The sequence below is a fragment of the Pleurodeles waltl genome, chromosome 2_2 (assembly GCF_031143425.1).
Source record: "Pleurodeles waltl isolate 20211129_DDA chromosome 2_2, aPleWal1.hap1.20221129, whole genome shotgun sequence".
Lineage (NCBI taxonomy): Eukaryota > Metazoa > Chordata > Amphibia > Caudata > Salamandridae > Pleurodeles > Pleurodeles waltl.
The window spans coordinates 399,992,761-400,013,606 of record NC_090439.1 but is presented as its reverse complement, the minus strand read 5'-3'; the positions used below and the strand labels follow the sequence as shown (position 1 = coordinate 400,013,606).

The following is a 20,846-nucleotide window of genomic DNA, read 5'->3' as shown; positions in this document are numbered from 1 at the left end:
TAAGCTAAGGAGGGGCGGCAGCCAACCAATTGAGAGAGGGTGCAGAGAGCCCACAAAGACCAAATGTGACCAAGAGAACAGCCTGATTTATAGCCTTGTTTACAGCTAAGCTCAGGCATGAATGCTCTGCAAATGAAAAAGGACGCTTCCCTGGGAAGGCGCAGGAAACAAAGTAAAAAAAAAAAGTCTCCAAAGACTAGATAAATAGGACAGTAGTTGGTCCCTGCTCCCACACAGAAGGAAAGTCAAAGAAGCATGGCTGACCGCCGGAAAGCCAGGATTTTTACACCCTGCTCTCAGCTCCCCAGCCGCTCTGTCCCTCACAGCCCCTCCCGCCTCCCTCCTCCACCTCACCGTTTCATTTCCTTTGTCTCTCTCAGCTCCACAGCCGCTCCATTCCCTGCAGCCCCTCCCGCCTCCCCCCTCCACCTCACCGTTCCATTCCCTTTGTCTCTCTCAGCTCCACAGCCGCTCCGTCCCCTGCAGCCCCTCCCCCCAGCCTTCCCATTCGTCCAACCCTCCCTCCTCCCAGCTGCCACTCCCTCCCCACCCCCATTTAAGGAAGCCGTGGCGCGGTCGCACCGCTGGCACGCCCAGCGCCAGTCCCCCTGGCCCTCGCAGACAAGCCTATTCCCCCCTCATCCTCCACTCACTCAACCCAGGCCCTCGCCCCACCTGCACCCTTGCCAGCCCCACACACACTCATGGCCCCTTCACTTGCCACACCTGTCATTTTTCCTGCTCCTCCTCCCCCACACCGGACACCAACCACAGCGACCCCCCCGACAACTCATACAACACCCACAACACAACACACACCTGCTCTGCCCCCACCAACCAGCACCGCAGCACACCACCCCACAACCAGAACACACCCCGCAACAACACCCTCATGCACCACACCACCCACCACAACCGCCTCAACTACCTGCTCCTCGACACCCGCTCCCTTCTCAAACATGCCATAGAACTCTGGGACCTCATCACATCACAATCACCCGACATTGCCTTCCTCACAGAAACCTGGACCAACCCCTCCTCAGAACCCGACATAGCCATCGCCACCCCCAAGGGATACAAACTCCAACGTAAAGACCGCCTCAACAGGCCAGGGGGTGGCATCGCCATCCTACACAGGGACACCATCAAAGTCACCACCAGTGTGGACACTATTGACAACACAGAACACATGCACTTCCTAATCCACATTAAGAACAACTCCACCCTCAGAGGTACACTAATCTACAGACCACCAGGACCACGCCCCGCCTTCTGCGACACCATAGCTCGCACGCCCTCACCTCCACAGACTACATCCTCCTTGGTGATTTCAACTTTCACTTGGAGAACCGACAAGACCACAACTCTACATCCCTCATAGACAACCTCACCAACCTCTGACTCAAACAACTGGTCACCGCACCCACCCACTCAGCAGGACACATGCGCGACACAATTTTCACCTCAAGCCAACACATAGCCTACACCCACACCACCGAACTCCTCTGGACTGACCACCACTGCATCCACTTCTCCTTCGCCAAACCCCCGCACACCACCATCCACACACCACACCCTACCGCATGTGGGCAAGAGCCCGACAGAACGCCTGAACTCCCAACTGGCTCACAACCCCCCTACACCAACGACCCCAACACAGGAGCCCACCTCTCTAAATGGATCACCACCTGCGCAGACACACTAGCCGCCCTCAGAAAACACATCGCCACCCGCAACATCAGTAACACCCCATGGTTCACCCCCGAACTCCAAGACTCCAAGCGCAAATGCCGCCAAGCTGAGAAAATATGGAGACAAGAACCCTCTACAACCAACTTCTCCACCCTCAAAGCCACCATTCACACCCATCACCAACTCATACGCACCGCCAAAAGAGACCACTACAAGACACACCTTGACAACAACTCTCAAAACAGCAAAGAACTCTTCACCATCATTAATGAACTAGCCAAACCCAAAGCCAGCAACATAGACCCTTCACACACACACAGCCCCCTATGTGATGCCCTCTCCAACCACTTCCACCACAAAATCCTGGACATCCACAACAGCTTGATACCACACACACCCACCACACACACTCCTCACTCACCCAACTCAACCCCCACTCATGATCCCCCCACCACACTAACCACCTGGGCCCCCACCACACACGAAGAAACCGAAAAAATCATGAACTCCATCCCCTCCGGATCCCCCACCGACCCCTGCCCACATCGCATCTACAACAAAGCCAGCCCAACCATCGCCCCCATACTCCGCGACATAATCAACTCCTCCTTCGACTCCACCACCTACCCAGACCCCTGGAAGCACGCGGAAATCACTGCTCTCCTAAAAAAAAAAAAAAAAAAAAGCCGACCCAGAGATCCTCTCCAGCTATGTCCCCATCTCCCTCCTCCCCTTCCCCGCCAAGGTCGCTGAGAAACTAGTCAAAACCTGTCTATCCCACTACCTCGAAGAAAACAACACTTGACCCCTCTCAATCTGGGTTCCGCAAGAACCACAGCATGGAAACCGCCCTCATCGCATGCACTGACGACATTAGAACCAAAGTCGACAAAGGCGTGATCGTCACACTCATCCTCCTAGACCTCTCCGCAGCCTCTGACACTGTCTGCCACCACACACTCCGCACACGCCTCCACAACATAGGAATTCGCCACAAAGCCTTAGACTGGCTCACCTCATTCCTCAATGACCGGATCCAGAGAGTCCACCTCCCACCTTTCCACTCCACCACCACCAAGATATTCTGGGGAGTCCCCCAAGGGTCCTCTCTCAGCCCCACTCTCTTCAACATTTACATGATCCCCCTAGCCAACATCCTCCGATCACAAAGAATCACTATCCTCTCCTACGCAGATGACACCCAACTCATCCTCTCCCTCACTCGCAACCCCACCACCGCCAAAACCAACCTACACGCAGCTCTCCTCGACACCGCCAACTGGATGACAACTAACCACCTCAAGCTTAACTCCAACAAAACCGAGATCATCATCTTCGGCCCCAACAAAACCATATGGGATGACTCCTGGTGGCCCACCGCCCTAGGACCCGCACCCACCCCTGCAAACCACGAACGCAACTTCAGCATCATCCTGGACCCCTCCCTCCCCATGACACAGCAAATCAATGCTCTTACCTCCTCCTGCTTCCTCACACTCCGCACTCTAAAAAAAATCCTTCAAATGGATTCCCCTAGAGACCAGGAAGACAGTCACCCATGCACTCATCAGCAGCAGACTAGACTATGGTAACGCCCTCTACTCCGGCACCACACTCAAACTCGCACGCAAACTCCAGAGAATCCAGAACACAGCTGCGCGCCTCGTCCTTGGCCTCTCCCGCCAAGAGTAAATCTCACCACACCTCAAACCCCTTCACTGGCTCCCCATAAACAAGAGAATCACATTCAATATCCTCATCCACGCACACAAATCCCTCCACAACACCGGCCCTACATACCTCAACGAAAGAGTGAACTTTCACACTCCCACCCGCAACCTCCGATCAGCCAACCTCACCCCCTGCATCCACCGCACCACCACAGGAGGCAGGTCCTTCTCCTACCTCGCCCCCAAAACCTGGAACTCACTCCCCACCAACCTCAGCAAAACCAAAGACCTCCTGCTCTTCAGAAAGAACCTCAAAACATGGCTGTTCGAACAGTGAAAAAAACTGACCAAAAAAAGGCATTTAATTCTAGAGTCACCAAGAACCCCGCATAAATCAAGAGGTGATTGTACATATGGTAACAGACTAAGCACACAGCCTAAGGTTAAGCAATGTATAATTTCATAGGGAATGGAACGACAATTGCATGCTTGTGAAAACATTATTTTGAGTACACACTGCATCAAATAAGTCTTACAAGCATTATTAGTAACTATTTTTTTTGCCCAGTCAATCACTTACAGAGCAAGAATTATTTTAAGCCAAGAGGGGACGCATGCAAGTAATGCAAATAGATGTACCCAAATCGGCAACATAACAAATGGGAGAAACTCAGTAAAAGCATGCAAATGGAACAACACACTTAACATAACTGTAACAAGCCCCACAGCAATTTGATGAAACTTAACTTACAACTGATTTTATAGAACTAAGTTATACAAAACAATAGCTTTGGACCACTTCTAATTGAAAGACAGAGAATCGCAGTTGTGTGCCATTTCAAGCAAAGAGAATGTCCTAGTGGTTCATCAGTGAAAAAGCAATGCAGTAAATGTGGCCTTACCTGTATCTCCAAGCTCGTACAATGTAAATCCATCTACTTGAAGATATCCCTGAAATCTCTCTTTGTTAATCCAAGAAGACAGATCGCCATCTTCGTATTCTAGAGGAGAAAATGAAGCATTTGACCAAACAAACCTTTTGTGGACGAAACAAGGTAAAACACTCTCCATTCAACTACTTATCACAATAAGGAACAATGGCAGCACCTTCTGTGCTGTTGCCCTCACTTGACCCCGCCAGGAGAGATTTACTGAAACCGATTTTCCTGACTAAGAGGGCTTGCACTTGCCAGGAGGCATCTTCAATACGTTTCTCCCAAACTAATGCAACATACTAAATTAACTTGCACCTATTTGCGGACCACAGCAACAATTTTCCAGCAGGTGTCTTTTGAACCCATATGATTTAAATTGACTTCTTTCTCCCAAGCTCTGCTTCAGCGATCAGAAAACTGAAAATTTGGTGTCACTGAATGAATCACCCTCAAATAAAATCATTACTGTGCAGATAATGATGAACAAATAATCCCAGTTGGCTCACAGATATGTTGTTTTTCCAACACATCCCATCCATCTACAAGGATGTAGCAGGAGTCAAAGAAATGTTTCCTCCAAAACATGAACCCACTGTGCCACACACCTATGGAGTTATGCATAAATAAATAACACTCCTTTCTCTGATGATGATCAACTTGGTTTACCAATTTTCTTACTGATTCTAATAAAGGGAGCATCCCTCCACAGTACCTGTAAAGTAAACTGAAGGAGCTGGTAAAAGTCTGTCACAAAAGGTGGCACCAAACAGGTATTATTCAACATTATCCATTCCTATGCAATTACATCAGTTTTAGACCTGACAGCCTTAGGGTGGTCATCACCCAACTTTCTGCCTGCCTCCCTCCACATCTCTAACACTGTTGTTGCGGGGTTCAGGACACTGCACACTACCACTGCAAACCTGTGTTTAAAGGCATATGCTCTCTCCCTTAAACATGGTAACATTGGTTCATTCCCAACTGGCATATTTGATTTACTTCTAAGTCTCTAGTAAAGTGCACTACATGTGCCCAGGGCCCGCACATTAAATGCTACTAGTGGGCCTGCAGCACTGATTGTGCCTCCCACATAATAAGCCCCTTAACCATGTCTCAGGCATGCCATTAAAAGGCCTGTGTGTGTGCAGTTTCACAGCCACTTCAACTTGTCATTTAAAAGTACTTGTCAAGCCTTAAACACTCCTTTTTCTGCATATAAGTCAGCCCTAAGGTACGCCCTAGGTAACCCATAGGGCAGGGTGCTATGTAGGTAAAAGGCAGGACATGTACACGTGTGTTTTATATTTCCTGATAGTGGAAAACTCCTAAATTTGTTTTCCATTACTGTGAGAATTGCGCCTTTCAGAGGATAGCATTAGGACTGCCCTCATCTACTGTTTGAGGGGCAGATTCTGACCAGAAATGGGTTACCAGGTCATATTTAGAATGGCCTTGCCTTGCAACCGAGAAATCACCACACATTCGTACCGGAACGATGCAGCCCAACTTCCCAAGTGGAAATTCAACACAGCACCTGCCTTGCAAATGAAAATTCGATGCACTGCCCTACCGGATCGACGCATAGCCGAAACAGAACGACACAGCCTGACTTTCAGAGTGCAAAATCAACGCAGCGACTGTCGTGCGACAGAATATTTGATGTATCGCCCTACCGGATCAACAACATCTGTGACTTCCTCCAGCCGTCCAGGATTTCCCTGCATCGTCCCTGGGCATCAAAAAGATCCCCACATCGCAGTGAGGAACCAAGACTGTGCGCCGAAAAACGACAAGCCCCTTGCAGCATGGAAAGAAACGACACGTCTGTGCTGCGTTGGAAAATTCGACGCACAACTCATTTTAACAGACATCTCCTCCTCTGCTGTCTCGGTGCATTTTATTTTTTTACACAAACCAGGTACTTTGTGTAATCAAGAGACAACGGTTGATTTCTATGATTTAAGACTCTTTTTAAACTTGCAAAAGTAATATTTCAACTTCCGCTTATTGAATATGTCATTTTGACCTTATTTTATTCAAATAAATATAATCTATTCTTCGAATCCTGTGTGGTGTATGTTTGTGGTGTTTTCACTGTGTTACTGTATGATTTATTGCACAAATACTTTACACATTGCCTTCTAAGTTAAGCCTGACTGCTCAGTGCTAAGCTACCAGAGGGTGGGCACAGGACGATTTGGATTGTGTGAGACTTAACTAGACTAGGATTGTGTCCCTACTTGGACAAGGGTGTATACAGCTGCCAACTAGAGACCCCATTTCTAACAATCAGAATATGCAATATGTGCTTCATAGGAAAAATCAAAATGCCTCACAACATTTAAGTTGTTTTCCAGCACCACAACATCCCTCTACAAGTTCCATGGGGATCTGGCCTGAGCGAGCAATGTTTGCACCAAAACAAGCACCTACTGTGATAACTTCCAGCCAATGCAATAATTTGGAGCTATAGAAGAATAAGTAAGCTTACTCATTTGTTTATGCATTGGTTGGAGGATATAACAGTCGGCTCATGTTTTGGTGAAATCACAGAGGCCAAATCCTCATGGAACTTAAAGAGGGATGTGGTGTGTTTGAAAAACAACAAATATTTGTGAGCCAATGTGATTTTCCTACAGGGCAAATAGGATTACTTATTCAGATGTAACTGTGTTGGAATGTACTGAGCAACACGTTTGGTGCCACCTATTATGACAAATTTGATCAGTTCAGAAATTTTGCAGACAAGTAGTGTAAAGATGTGTTCCCGTTATTATGATCAAAATCAATTTTGACTGACGGTTGACCCATGTTTTGAGGGAGAAGTTGCTTGGCTCAGACTAAATGCTAATAGGCGTACTAGTGATATATGCTGTGATTAAAAAACACCTTACTTATATAGACTGGGCCACTGGAATTATGAGATTGCACAGCTGAGGTGTTTTTCAGTATAGATTTGCCGGATCTGTCACAAAATCCACCATTTGTTGCATAACGTGAAGATGTTAACAAAAGAAAATTGGTTGTAGCTCAAGTAGTTCAAAAGTTACTTAAAAAAGCAGCAACCTGTGTTGCTGCAGAGTGGAAGGCCCTTTGAAAAGCTTGACTGGTTACCCTTCTTTTACTTATTGCTATATTTTGTGTTAAACTGGTACAAGTGAGGTGCTCCCAATGCCCAGGCAGTGTTAAGTGTAAAAATTACAAAACAATGACAAAATGCCATCATAAATTGTGTTCCATTATGCCAAATTATTTGCCGTTCTTGATGCATAATTTACTCAACCCAGACGCATAATTTGGCCCTCCCCTGTTGCAAAATTCCGGTGGCCCTGCTTATGGAATGCAACATCTGATAAAATTAAGTTGATGGATTTATTTAATGTTAGTAAACTGAACGCGTTTTACAAAAAATGATGTCTGCAAATAAGATCCTGGCTGAACAGGACGCAAACTTCAGTCTACAAATAAGATGCTGGCCGGAATAGGAAGCTAACTTCAGCACCATTAGATTTATGATTTTTTTTAGGAACTATTCTGACGTCGAAGTGGGAGGGATCAGAGGAGCACAACCTACCCATGCTCTTTTTTTAATTTAAGAAAAACAGTTACCCTTCTTTTTGTGAAGAAAAAAAAAACTGTCCTGAGAAGGTTAATTTTTATAGTTTAAATACTTCAGCTGAAGTGTAAGACAAAGGAGTCTCCTGTGCTATGAAACCGAAAGTGGGAAAACAGCTAAACAAGTAACACGCCTTTATGCTAATTTTACATTTCTTTCCGGCAAGCAGGCAGTGTGCGCAACTGGCTAATCTGCAAATGTAAAGGGTGCTTGGAAGCCGGTATTGTCTTTAACTGATGGAATAACTTGAAGCTTCCTCTTGACACAGATGTATTCATTTTGAGCGGCAATGTACAAGTGTTGCCAGCTGCGCTGTTAAGTGTGTGTTTTTAAGGGACAGTTACATAAAACAAACTGTACAGTGTACAGTCGGGTATCACTAAAATCTATATTTTGGAATCAGCTTTTCATCTTGAACGTTTTTGGGCATTTTGTGGCAGCCATACTTATGCGGTGTGTAATGCAAGTTTTAAATAATTACATAGTTACTGTGCTTTCGGACACAGGCTGGGACCTCGTGGCACTAAAAATAAACAAGTCATTGTTATCCGCTGCACCGACGACGATTCAGCTCTGTGGTTCTCTGGTTAGACATACATACCTCTGAAGTGTATTAACTAATGGAGGTATCCTATATTATAGTGCATTTTATACCGATTAACATAACTTGCATATATTTTTCATTTAAGCTGTGCACTGTTTTATATGTAGCTACCTGAAGGCAAAAGATTAAAAAAAAAAAAAAAAAAGTCGAACTTTTTGTTTTGTTAGCCACACCTTTGACCCTGCCCCAATACTCATTGACCGTGGTCTCCCTGCACGCAGCATCACAGGTATGCACATATTTGTATTTATATACAAGGGTTTTCTACAGCCAATACAACTTTATCAATCTTTGTCCCATTCCCTCCTCCCTCTTACTTGTCGCAAACCTTTCTGATTATTATGAACCTGCAAATTTTCTTCTCAAAATTCACCCTTCTTTGTTACCGTCACCCCTAACAAACACACACGACCACCACTTACAAACACAACTTTCTAATGCCCCCTTTCAAATCAAATCCCATCATTCTATCCCTACTCTAAACGCTACTAAACACAGAGGAAATCAAGAGCACAAACCTAACACAACTAATGCGGGAGGAAAAAACACCTATTTTTAATTAACTATTAACCTGTAATCCTAGATTCTGGAGTAGCGCTTCAACGTCTCGTCAGACGTTATAAGAGCTGCAAAAGTACAATGTAGTTACAATACTTTTGTTAAAGCACTTCGACCGCTATACACAAATATAGCTTAATACTCCAGCAATGAACTCGGCAAAAACAAATACAAGGGCGCCACCATGTGGTAGATTCTCATAAAATCGCGTTTACAAATAAAAAGTAACGCAAATTTACTGGCACAAAAGGGCACCCTGAAGCCGTCCCATATCACCAACAACACAAGTTTCAACCAAACAACCATCGAGCTATAGCAGCGATCAACATAAACGGGACAGCTGTTATGATATTGACGCTATACCGTTTCCTTTCTGCAATACTGTCACAAGTACTTGCAAAATAAATTGTTGCGTTTCATTTTGACTCATGCAGTAACGTGACTCATCAAAGAATAATGAATACCGGCAAACACTGTGATTGATTGAAGTCTGAATCGACCATTTCCACACACAATGGAATAAACTTGCTTTTCTCCCCTCTGCAGTTTGAAACCTCGTCTAAGGAAACAGAGGGGTGTGGTGCAAAATGAAAGCGAGTGGCATGTCGGGACATTCAATGAACAGTTATGAATACAGAAATAAACAATACGTTGTCATTGCACGATGTTGCCTCAGTGCTGCCTGTCGGTGACTAAGCAACGTTTCAGTTTCGTTTCACATCAAAGAACTTGTTAAAAATACAGGGGAACTCCAAACGCTCCCATACATATTTTAAAGGCGTGCTGGATGCTTGAACCCAGATCTCTCAGCACGGGGTTAAGCGACAGTCATCAGTGACAAAAGAGGTACAATATGGGCGCGAGGGACTCCGCCGGTGGACGCACCGCACAGTGCATTTTGGTCCTTAAAGGCACATTTGTCCTTGTGTGTGTTTCTACACTAATCGGGTAAGTCCGCTACTCCAGAACCGACAGTTTTTGCATGTCGTTGGTGAAATTATTAAGTGTATTCACAGGTGTGATGTGAAAAAGAAGGGCTGGGGTTAGAGACCTTAGGCACAGTTCCCATGCCAAGTGACATAACAAAGGCCCCGCAGCTCCTGCGGTGCAGGTGGGCCCCGAGTTCCAAGGCCCTCCCCCCACCCTCAGCACAGCACCTGGCCTGAGTGAGGTCTTGGGGGCTGCGGTTGTTGCTTTAGTAAAGTGCCTCTTTTGGCATGGTCACACTCCTCCTCTACCCCCTTCTCCTATACATATACATTCATTCTCTCTCTCATCCTCTCTCTCTGTCTCTCTCAACCAGGGCCCCAGTGCCAGATCTCTTTCCCAAAACTGCACAGTTGTTTTGCACAATCAGCAAACTCTTTAGCTACCACTGTAAGTTCCAAGTAAATGGTACCCCTGGTACCCAGGGCCTGGGACACTAAGGAAAGCCTCTGAGGGCTGCAGCACCAACCGTGCCATCATCAGGGACCCCCACCAAACTCACACAAGTGCTGCCATGGCAGACTACGTGTGCTGGTGCAGGCTTAATTAAAAACATGACCTGACCGTAGGAAGTTGGCTCTGTATATACTATTTCAAAGAAAGAAATAGTGTGCACAGAATCCAAGGGTTCCCCTTAAAGGTAAGATAGTGGCAAAAAGAGATAATTCTAATGCTCTATTTTGTGGTAGTGTGGTCGAGCAGTAGGCTTGCAGGGGGTAGTGTTAAGCATTTGTTGTACACACACAGGCAATAAATGAGGAACACACACTCAAAGACTTACTCCAGGCCAATAGGTTTTTATATAGAAAAATATATTTTCTTAATATATTTTAATAACTACAGGTTCAAGATTTACAAGTAATACTTCAAATGAAAGGTATTTCACTCAGGCATTCTAGGAACTTTGAATAATCACAATAGCATGTATAGTTTTGACAAAAATGGCAATAAGCTATTTTAAAAGTGGACACTGCAAAAATCAACAGTTCCTGGGGGAGGTAAGTAAATGTTAAGTTCACAGGTAAGTAAAACACTTACAGGGTTCAAAGTTGGGTCCAAGGTAGCCCACCATTGGGGGTTTAAGGCAACCCCAAAGTTACCACACCAGCAGCTCAAGGCCGGTCAGGTGCAGAGGTCAAAGAGGTGCCCAAAATACATAGGCTTCAATGGAAACAGGGGTGCCCCGGTTCCAGTCTGCCAGCAGGTAAGTACCCGCGTCCTCAGAGGGCAGACCAGGGGGGTTTTGTAGGGCACTGGGGGGGGGACACAAGCAGGCACAGAAAGTACACCCTCAGCGGCAATGGGCGGCCGGGTGCAGAGTGCAAACAGGCGTCAGGTTTTGTATTGAAAGCAATAGGGAGACCCAGGGGTCTCTTCAACGATGCAGGCAGGCAGGGGGTTGGGGGGGGGGGGCTCCTCGGGGTAGCCACCACCTGGGCTAGGTAGAAGGTCGCCTGGGGGTTGCTCCTGCACTGTAGTTCGGTTCCTTCAGGTCCTGGGGGCTGCGGGTGCAGTGTTGGTTCCAGGCATCGGGTCCCTTGTTACAGGCAGTCGTGGTCAGGGGGAGCCTCTGGATTTCCTCTGCAGGCGTCGCTGTGGGGGCTCAGGGGGGTCGTCTCTGGTTACTCACGGGCTCGCAGTCGCCGGGGAGTCCTCCCTGAGGTGTTTGTTTTCTGCAGGCCAAGCCGGGGGCGTCGGGTGCATCGTGGAAAGTCTCACGCTTCCGGCGGGAAATGTGGAGTCTTTAAAACTGCTTCTTTGTTGCAGAAAGTTGCAGTTTGTTGAACAGGGCCGCTGTTCTCTGGAGCTTATTGGTCTTTTGGATGCAGGGCAGTTTTCTGAGGCTTCAGAGGTCGCTGGTCCCTGTTGGATGCGTCGCTGTTGCAGTTTTCGTCAAAGTAGGGAGACAAGCCGGTGGGTCTGGGGGCAAATCAGTTGTCGTCTCTGTCTTCACTGCAGGGCTTCAGGTCAGCAGTCCTTCTTCTTCTTTAGGTTGCAGGAATCTAGTTTCCTAGGTTCTGGGGGCCCCTAAATACTGAATTTAGGGGTGTGTTTAGGTCTGGGAGGGCAGTAGCCAATGGCTACTGTCCTTAAGGGTGGCTACACCCTCTTTGCGCCTCCTCCCTGTGGGGAGGGGGCATATCCCTAATCCTATTGGGGGAATCCTCCTTCTACAAGATGGAGGATTTCTAAAAGTAATTGTCACCTCAGGACACCTTAGGGGCTGATACCAAACTTCCCAGTTTTCAGTGTAGCCATTATGGTGCTGAGAAGTTTGTGTTTGACAGACTCCCAGACCATATACTCTTATTGCTATCCTGCACTTACAATGTCTAAGGTTTGGTTTAGACTCACCTGTGGTATAGTGCACCCTGCCTTAGGGCTGTAAGGCCTGCTAGAGGGGTGACTTACCTATGCCACAGGCATTGTGAGGTTGGCATGGCACTCTGAGGTGAGTGCCATGTCGACTTAGTCATTTTCTCCCCACCAGCACACACAAGCTGGCAAGCAGTGTGTCTGTGCTGAGTGAGGGGTCCCTGGGGTGGCATAAGACATGCTGCAGCCCTTAGAGACCTTCCCTGGCATCAGGGCCCTTGGTACCAGGGGTACCAGATACAAGGGACTTACCTGAGTGCCAGGGTTGTGCCAATTGTGGAGACAAAGGTACAGTTTAGGGAAAGAACATTGGTGCTGGGGCCTGGTTAGCAAGGTCCCAGCACACTTTCAAATCATAGCTTAGCATCAGCAAAGGCAAAAAGTCAGGGGGTAACCATGCCAAGGAGGCATTTCCTTACACTGACACACACCCGTGTTCCAGGTCCCCTAATACAGCATGTGCCAGGTGTAAGTCACCCCTAAGGCAGAGTGCATCCAGACACATGTGAGGGCATATATGCAAGACCAGATAAGCCCCTGCTATGTCTCTGTTTATTCCGAGACATAGTAGGAGCACCGGGAAGCCATTTTAAATGCATGTGCTGGACACTGGTCATCACAAGTTCCCCAGCTACATGATAGCTTCTCTGAATTATGGAATGTTTGGAATCAAACATCTCAGAATAATAAACCCTCACTGCCCCCTTGATGGATTTATTAAAAAATGCACACAGAGGGCACCTTAGAGGTGCCCCCTGAAAACCTACCAACAACTAGTGTGCTGACGGACTGGTCCAGATCAGCTCAGCAACCACAGATGCGTTTCTGTCCCCCTCCCCTCAAGGTAGGAGCTGGAGCTTTCAAGGGCAGGAAGGGCTGGAAGGGTATTCCAGGGCAGGGAGCTACAAAAGCTACAAAGGCCGCCTTTGTAATGCGACCCAGGACTCTCCAAATGGCGGAGATGACCACCCCTGACCTGGTCCCACTTTTTAGAGGCAAGATAGGTGGGAAAATGAGTTAAATTAGGAGGAGTGCCCACTTCATGCCAGTCCCACCCCTAAGGTGGATGAGCTGAAGTGGATACTACTACTCAAATTCCTCTATCTTGCTTGGAAGGAATTAGGCCACTACAGTTAAAGTTATATCCACTTCCTAGTGGAAGTGGTCATAAAACGTTTGTAGTCACCCTAAAGTTGGTCAGCCATTGGCTACTGCCAGGCACTCCCTGTAATGCCCCTAAATTGATTTAGGTGGCACCCCAGAATCCTAGAACTCCGATTTCGGCAACCTAAGAAGATCCAGACAAAGAAGAGTTGCACCCTAAGAAGAGGAAAAGAAGCAGCAGCTGACCTGGAACCAGCCCCACCGGCCTGCCTGCTGACCTCAAAGGATCCTGCACAAGAAGCCAATTCATCCAGCCCTCAATAAAGACTCTAGTCCCCCGAGGTCAACGGACTTGCCCTAAAGAAGAAACTCCAATGAAAGGATTCTGCAGCTGCCGGAACCCATGAATTCCGACACCAGAAGTGACCACTGGACCAGACGTCCACACCAGAGGTGAAGCCAACCAACAGTGCCAATGCAGGTCCCCAGCAGCCAAGAGACAGATGGTCTCATCCATCTCGGACTGCCCGAGATGCCCGCAGCCTCTGCACGCAGGCCCCTTCTACCACAGTCTTGTCAAGGAATAAAATATGAAATATCTAACAACCACTGCACCATGACTCCTGACCACAGCTGAGGTGGGTCATCAGTGCCAACGATGTACGCCGGGTCCTAAGAGCTTAAGTTTACCTGGGGTCCACCCCTGCTGGACTTCCCAAGAACTTCAGCCCCAACACACAGGATCCACTGACTGTGAGTGCTCCCGGATGTGAAAACTCAATGCCTAAAGCAGCCCCTGGGCACAGGAGAAGAGGGCCAAAGGTGCACCCATGTCCCCAAGCACCCCAAGTCTACTACTTACCTGCTTGTTGTCTCTGACAGACTTCCTAGCCAGAGCCTGCAGCCGGTCTTCATGAGGACCAAACTCCCATAGGAAATCATTGGGCACCCGACGCCGTACTGAACCTCTGCACCTGGCTGCCCCAATGCCACCCGGTGTGACCGGTTGGTGTGGTTCTGACCAGTGCCCAGTACTTATCTTAACTCTCCAAGATTGACTTTGTAAGCCGCTGTTAACCCTGTGTTTGCTGAATATTGTTTTCCTCTATAAGATAACATTGAGAGAACTCTGAAAATTTCAAGAAGTATTGATTTCTGAAACTGGGAAGTATTTATGCAAGTACAACAAATGTTTAGCACTACCCTCGATAAGCCTAACTGCTCACTCACATTACCACAAAACAGAGCATTAGTCCTATCTACTTTTGCCTCTGCATTACCAATTGGAAATCCACTGGACTCTCTGCACAGTGTACTTCATTTTAGTGTTCTATATAGAGAGAGAGCTTTCCACAGGGGCCCTCCATAATTTTTCTAGAAGGGCCCCCTTCAGTTTTATCACGGCACTGGTCATGCCATTTTCGAATGATGGCATTTCCACTACCAGATTTCGGAACAAATAATGTACATCCAAAGAGTGGCCATATTTTGACTGACCAAATATCTAGTATCCCTAACATGCTAGGGTTGGTACCAGAATTTAAGAGATATTATGATCACTTTCTTGGGGAATAACTGTCATTCTTTCTGCAGGTTGAAGGGAATCCAGCTTTGCTCTGGAACTCTGGGAACTTGGCCTCCCAAGAGACTGCAGATGAGTAAAAGATCACAATCACGTGCATACAGATGTCACGACTGCAGAACACCCACGGATTGTGCACAATTGTTTTCTAGTTACTATATTTAGGAGTGAGGAAGTGAGTGGGATGGGATATTCAAAGAAATACGTTACTTACCTAAAACTGTAGTACACCAGTATTGGACACTTTCATAGACTGACATGCTTGAATCCTTCCCTGTCGTCGAGATGGGAGTCCCCGGTATAATACAGAAGCTATGCTCAAGGGCATATACATATTAAGTGTATTAGGCCTTAAAATTAGAAACATATCAGTTGTTTTGTTAAAAAGGACCAAACTCTAATGTCAACCAATCAGATCACACCACCCTCTAGAACCCTCCTGTGAGGAGCCAACTTCCCTCAGATTTTCCATGCACTAGTGCTGTAATATAGATACTACTGAGAGAATGAAGGTGAGCTCCCCAGGGGAGGTGGGTGGGCTGCATGTGAAACTATGAAAGTGTCCAATACTGGAGAACTACATTTACAGGTAAGATCCTTATTTCTTACTCCAGTATTAGAAGTTTCATAGATTCTCATGCTTGAATCAGATTAGTAAGCAGAGAGTAACATTTCTACATGTTCAATATCAACATAGTATTTATATATGTGAAAGAGCGCGACAAAATTCTCAGAAGTTTTTCCTTGCGGTCTAGAGTCTGGAGAGCATAAAGGTATTACTTATATAGAAAATGCGACATAGTACAAAACAAGCGGATGGAGTGAAGAAAAAATGGCTCACCTTTTTTTAAACAGATTTCTAAGGACTGCTTGTCCAACCGCTGCATCTTGAAGTGACTCTGTATCCAGGACATAGTGCAGCGTGAGAGTATGTGCTGTCTTCCATGTTGCAGCAATACAGATGTCCTGTATTGATACACCTGCCAACAGTGCACAGGATGTGGATATTGCTCTAGTGGAATGTGCTCGCACACTTATATGCAATGGTCTACCTGCCCTCTGATGGCAGAAAATGATTGTGTCCTTAATCCATTGAGAAATAGTCTGTTTAGTTACAGGGTGCCTTTTTCTAGTACTGAAGGCTATGAATAGCTGGTTAATCTTCCTCAAGGACTTCGCTCTGTCCAGATAAAATCTGATGCATCTTTTAAGATCTAGTGAATGCAGGGTTCTTTAAGCAGAAGTTAGGGGGTTTAGGAAGAATGACTTTAGTACTACTGGCTCATTAATATGAAAATCCAAAGGCACCCTAGGGATGAATTTAGGATTGGTGCGCAGAATAACTATCATTTTTTGATTGCAAGAAAGGCTCCTCTATCATGAGAGGCTGGATTTAGCTGACCCTTCGTGACGAAGTAAGGACGAGGAGGAAAACCACCTTCCATGTGAGATACTGGATGTCTGCCCTGTGAATGGGTTCAAAGGGCTCTTTCATGAGCTGGCCAAGGACGATATTAAGTTGCCGTGAAGGAGCTGGGGCTTTCACAGGAGGAAAGGATCTGAAGAGACCCTTCAAGAATTGTTTTATTAACCTCAGAGAACATAAGGATGGTTTGCCTGGTATTCTCCTATATTGGGAGATAGCTGCTAGATGGACTCTGATGGACGCAAGGGCAAGCCCTAAGCATGCTAGCTGTAAGAAGTATGGTAAAACTCTTTCTGGGGCAGAGGAGAGAGGGTGTATATTCGTTGCTTCGCATCACAAACAAAATTACTTCCACTTCAGGAGGTACGTTTTATTTGTGCGATCTGCCTGTGCTTTAGCTACAGTAGTATGTTCTTGCAATCACTTGCTATGTCTAAGCAGTCGAAATCGTTGAATTCAGGAGCCACGCTAATAAGCCCCGAGACTTGGGATCCGGGTGTCTTACTTGTCCCTGGTTGATAGTGGTCAGCTCCGGAATTGGTTTCATTCTGATGGGGGGACATGAGGATTGTAGAAGTAACTCTGTGTACCAAGGTTGACATGGCCACGTTTTAGCTATCAGAATTATCTGGCAGGGTTCTGACTTTATTTTCCTGATTTCCCTTATGAGGAGAGGAATTGGAGGAAGGGCGTTTGCATTAATCCTTGACCATGCGATCTGACCAGTTCAGGTCCTGAGCTCGCCCCCCACGACCGCAGCACCAACCTGCTGCCTCCTGCCTTTGTCCCCCGACCACGCTGCTGTTTGCGTGTTCGAGGCCCTCCTCCACCCGCAGGCATCCTCCTGCGCCTCATCCCTGGGGTCTAGTGGGCTCTGACTAGCTTCACTTGACCTGTGTGCCGCTTCCGCCGTCCTGTAAGTTGTTTTTCTCATTTTTCTGCGCCTCGCCTCCGGCGCTTCTGCCCCCGTTGTGCCCCTCTGATTGCCGTTTCCCCGATCGTGTACTGTGCCATTACTGTATTTCATACTGTGTGTTTTCATATTGTGACTGCCTTTAATTTCGCTCGATTTTTTGTGCCTTTTGCCCCTTGTGCGCTCTCCCTGCTCTCCGATCCCTGCCGCTGCCTCCCTGCGGCCCCGCCCCCCTCGCGCCCCCATTCGCTGCTCCCTCCCGCCTCCCGCCTCCCGCCTCCCAGCTGCTCCTCCCTCCCCCCTCCCTTCTTAATGGCTGGCGCTGCGCGTCCGCGCCCGTCTGCTCCTGGACCGCGCCCAGCGCCACCCCCCCTGGTCCTCGCGCCCCCCGCATCCCCTGCGTCCGCTACTCAACCAACGAACTCCGCGCACTCAACCCCGGCCCCCCCGCAGAGTGCTTCCTTGCAACCCCGAAGCACACAAAAGGACCTTTCTCCTGCCGCACCTGCAACTTCTCCTGCGACAGAACGGCGAAGCCAACAACAAGAACTCCCAACACCAACCACCTGAACTGCATCCTCATCAACACACGCTCCGCACGAAAACACACCATCGAACTCTGGGACTTACTCGACACCACCGCCCCTGACGTGGCCTTCCTGACCGAAACCTGGTGGAACGACTCCTCGGCCCCGGACATCGCAATCGCCATACCGGAGGGATACAAAATCACCAGAAGAGATCGAACCAACGGAATCGGCGGCGGAATAGCCATCGCCCACAAATCCACCCTCAAAATCCACACCCACACGGACGACACCCTCATGACAGCCAAACACCTCCACTTCCAGATCCACACGGACCCCAACACGACCCTCAGAGGAACCCTCATATACCGCCCTCCAGGACCAAGAGCCCCCTTCAGCGACACCGTCGCCGACCTTGCTAGCACCCACGTCCTCGCTTCCCCAGACTACATCCACCTGGGAGATCTAAACTACCATCTGGAAAATAACAACGACGTCAACACCGCATCACTGACCTCCAACCTCCTCAACCTCGGACACTGTCAACTGGTCAACACTCCCACCCACATCGCCGGACACACTCTTGACCCCCTCTTCACCTCAAGCAACCACATCTCTTTCAGCCACACCTCCGAACTCCACTGGACCGACCATCACTGCGTCCACTTTTCCTATACGAAAATCACCGAACACCACCGCATCCCTCTACCTCCTAACCGCCGTTGGGGAAAAATCACCCAAGACCAACTAACCAGCACCCTCGTCAAAAACCCACCACCCGACTCAACCAACCCGAGCACTGCCGCCATCAACCTCCATCAATGGATCCTCGACTGCGCCAACACCTTAGCCCCACTCAAGAAACCCACCGCCAACCAAGGAAAGAAAAAACCAGCCTGGTTCACAGACGAACTGACCGCCTCCAAAAGCCTCTGCCAGAAGCTCAAGAAGAAGTGGATCTTAGAGCGCACACCCGACAACCTCGCCTCCCTCAAAGACGCCAACCGTGAACACCACCAACGGATCCGAGTCGCCAAGCGCGCCCACTTCACTGAACGCATCAACAACAACGCCCACGACTGCAAAGAACTCTTCGGCATCGTGAAGGAACTCTCTAACCCCAACGCCAACTCCAACGACATCCCGCCCTCCCAGAAACTCTGCGACGACCTCTCCACCTTCTTCCACCAGAAAATCACAACCATCCACGACAGCTTCAACGCCACTCCGTCGCCAGACCCCACCCCTGACATCTCCACAGACGCCTGCCGCCTCACCGCCTGGACCCACGTGGACGACACCGAAACAATAACAACCATGAACACCATCCACTCAGGCTCTCCCACGGACCCATGCCCACATCACGTGTTCAACAAAGCCAACGCCATCATCGCCCCCAAACTCGGCAAGATCATCAACCTCTCATTCGACTCCGCCACCTTCCCAGACAGCTGGAAACACGCAGAAATCCAACCCCTCCTCAAGAAACCCAAGGCTGACCCCAACGACCTCAAAAACTTCCGACCGATCTCTCTCCTCCTTTTTCCAGCAAAAGTCATCGAGAAGATCGTCAACACACAGCTCGCCCACTTACTCGAAGACAACTCCATCCTAGACCCCTCTCAATCCGGTTTCAGATGAAACCACAGCACCGAGACTGCACTCCTCGCCGCCACAGATGACATCAGAACTCAAATGGACAACGGCGAAACCTCGGCCCTCATCCTCCTCGACCTATCAGCCGCTTTTGACACAGTCTGCCACCGCACCCTACTGACCCGTCTCCATGAAGCCGGCATCCAAGATAAAGCCCTCAACTGGATCTCATCCTTCCTCTCCGACAGAACCCAGAGAGTCCGACTCTCCCCTTTCCGCTCCAAAGCCACCAACCTCATCTGCGGCGTCCCCCAAGGCTCCTCCCTCAGCCCTACGTTGTTCAACGTCTACATGGCCCCCCTCGCTAAACTGGCCCGCCAACATCACCTCAGCATCATCTCCTACGCCGACGACACCCAGCTCGTCCTCTCCCTGACCAAAGACCCACTCACCGCCAAAACCAACCTCCACGAGGGACTAAAAGCCATCGCCGAGTGGATGAACGACAGCCGGCTGAAGCTCAACTCCGACAAGACGGAAGTCCTCATCCTCGGGCGCACCCCCTCGGCCTGGAACGACTCCTGGTGGCCCACCGACTTCGGACCCCCACCCACCCCAGCCAGCCACGCAAGAAACCTCGGCTTCATCCTGGACTCCGCCCTCACCATGTCCAAACAGGTCAGCGCCGTCTCCTCTTCCTGCTTCAACACCCTTCGAATGCTACGCAGAATTTTCAAGTGGATCCCAACAGGAACCAGAAAGACGGTGACCCAAGCCCTCGTCAGTAGCAGACTTGACTACGGCAACGCACTCTACACAGGCATCCCAACAAAAGACATCAAACGACTCCAGCGTATCCAAAATGCATCCGCCCGCCTGATCCTCGACATACCCCGCCGATGTCACATCTCCCCTCACCTGAAGGACCTCCACTGGCTCCCCGTGGACAAGAGGATCACCTTTAAACTCCTCACCCACGCTAACAAGGCTCTACACAACACCGGACCTACCTACCTCAACTCCAGACTCAACTTTTACGCCCCCACTCGTCAACTCCGCTCTGCCAATCTCGCCCTCGCCATCGTCCCCAGGATCCAGCGCAAGACCTCCGGCGGCAGATCCTTCTCCTTCCTCGCCGCCAAGACCTGGAACTCTCTCCCCACCTCTCTACGCCAGACCCAGGTCCTCCTCACCTTCAGGAGACTCCTCAAGACCTTGCTCTTCGACCGCTAACAGCTCACCCCCCCCCCCCCCCCCAGC

General features: G+C 48.7%; 1 protein-coding gene across 1 annotated transcript in view; it reads right to left on the bottom strand.

Moving 5' to 3' along the window:
* The window catches only part of TMX3 (thioredoxin related transmembrane protein 3), a 312,747-nt gene that overhangs the window by 132,425 nt on the left and 159,476 nt on the right, over positions 1-20,846 (bottom strand). Inside the window, exon 10 of the mRNA XM_069219902.1 lies at positions 4,265-4,363. Coding sequence (XP_069076003.1) covers positions 4,265-4,363 — 99 coding nt within the window. The remainder of the gene's footprint in view (positions 1-4,264; positions 4,364-20,846) is intronic.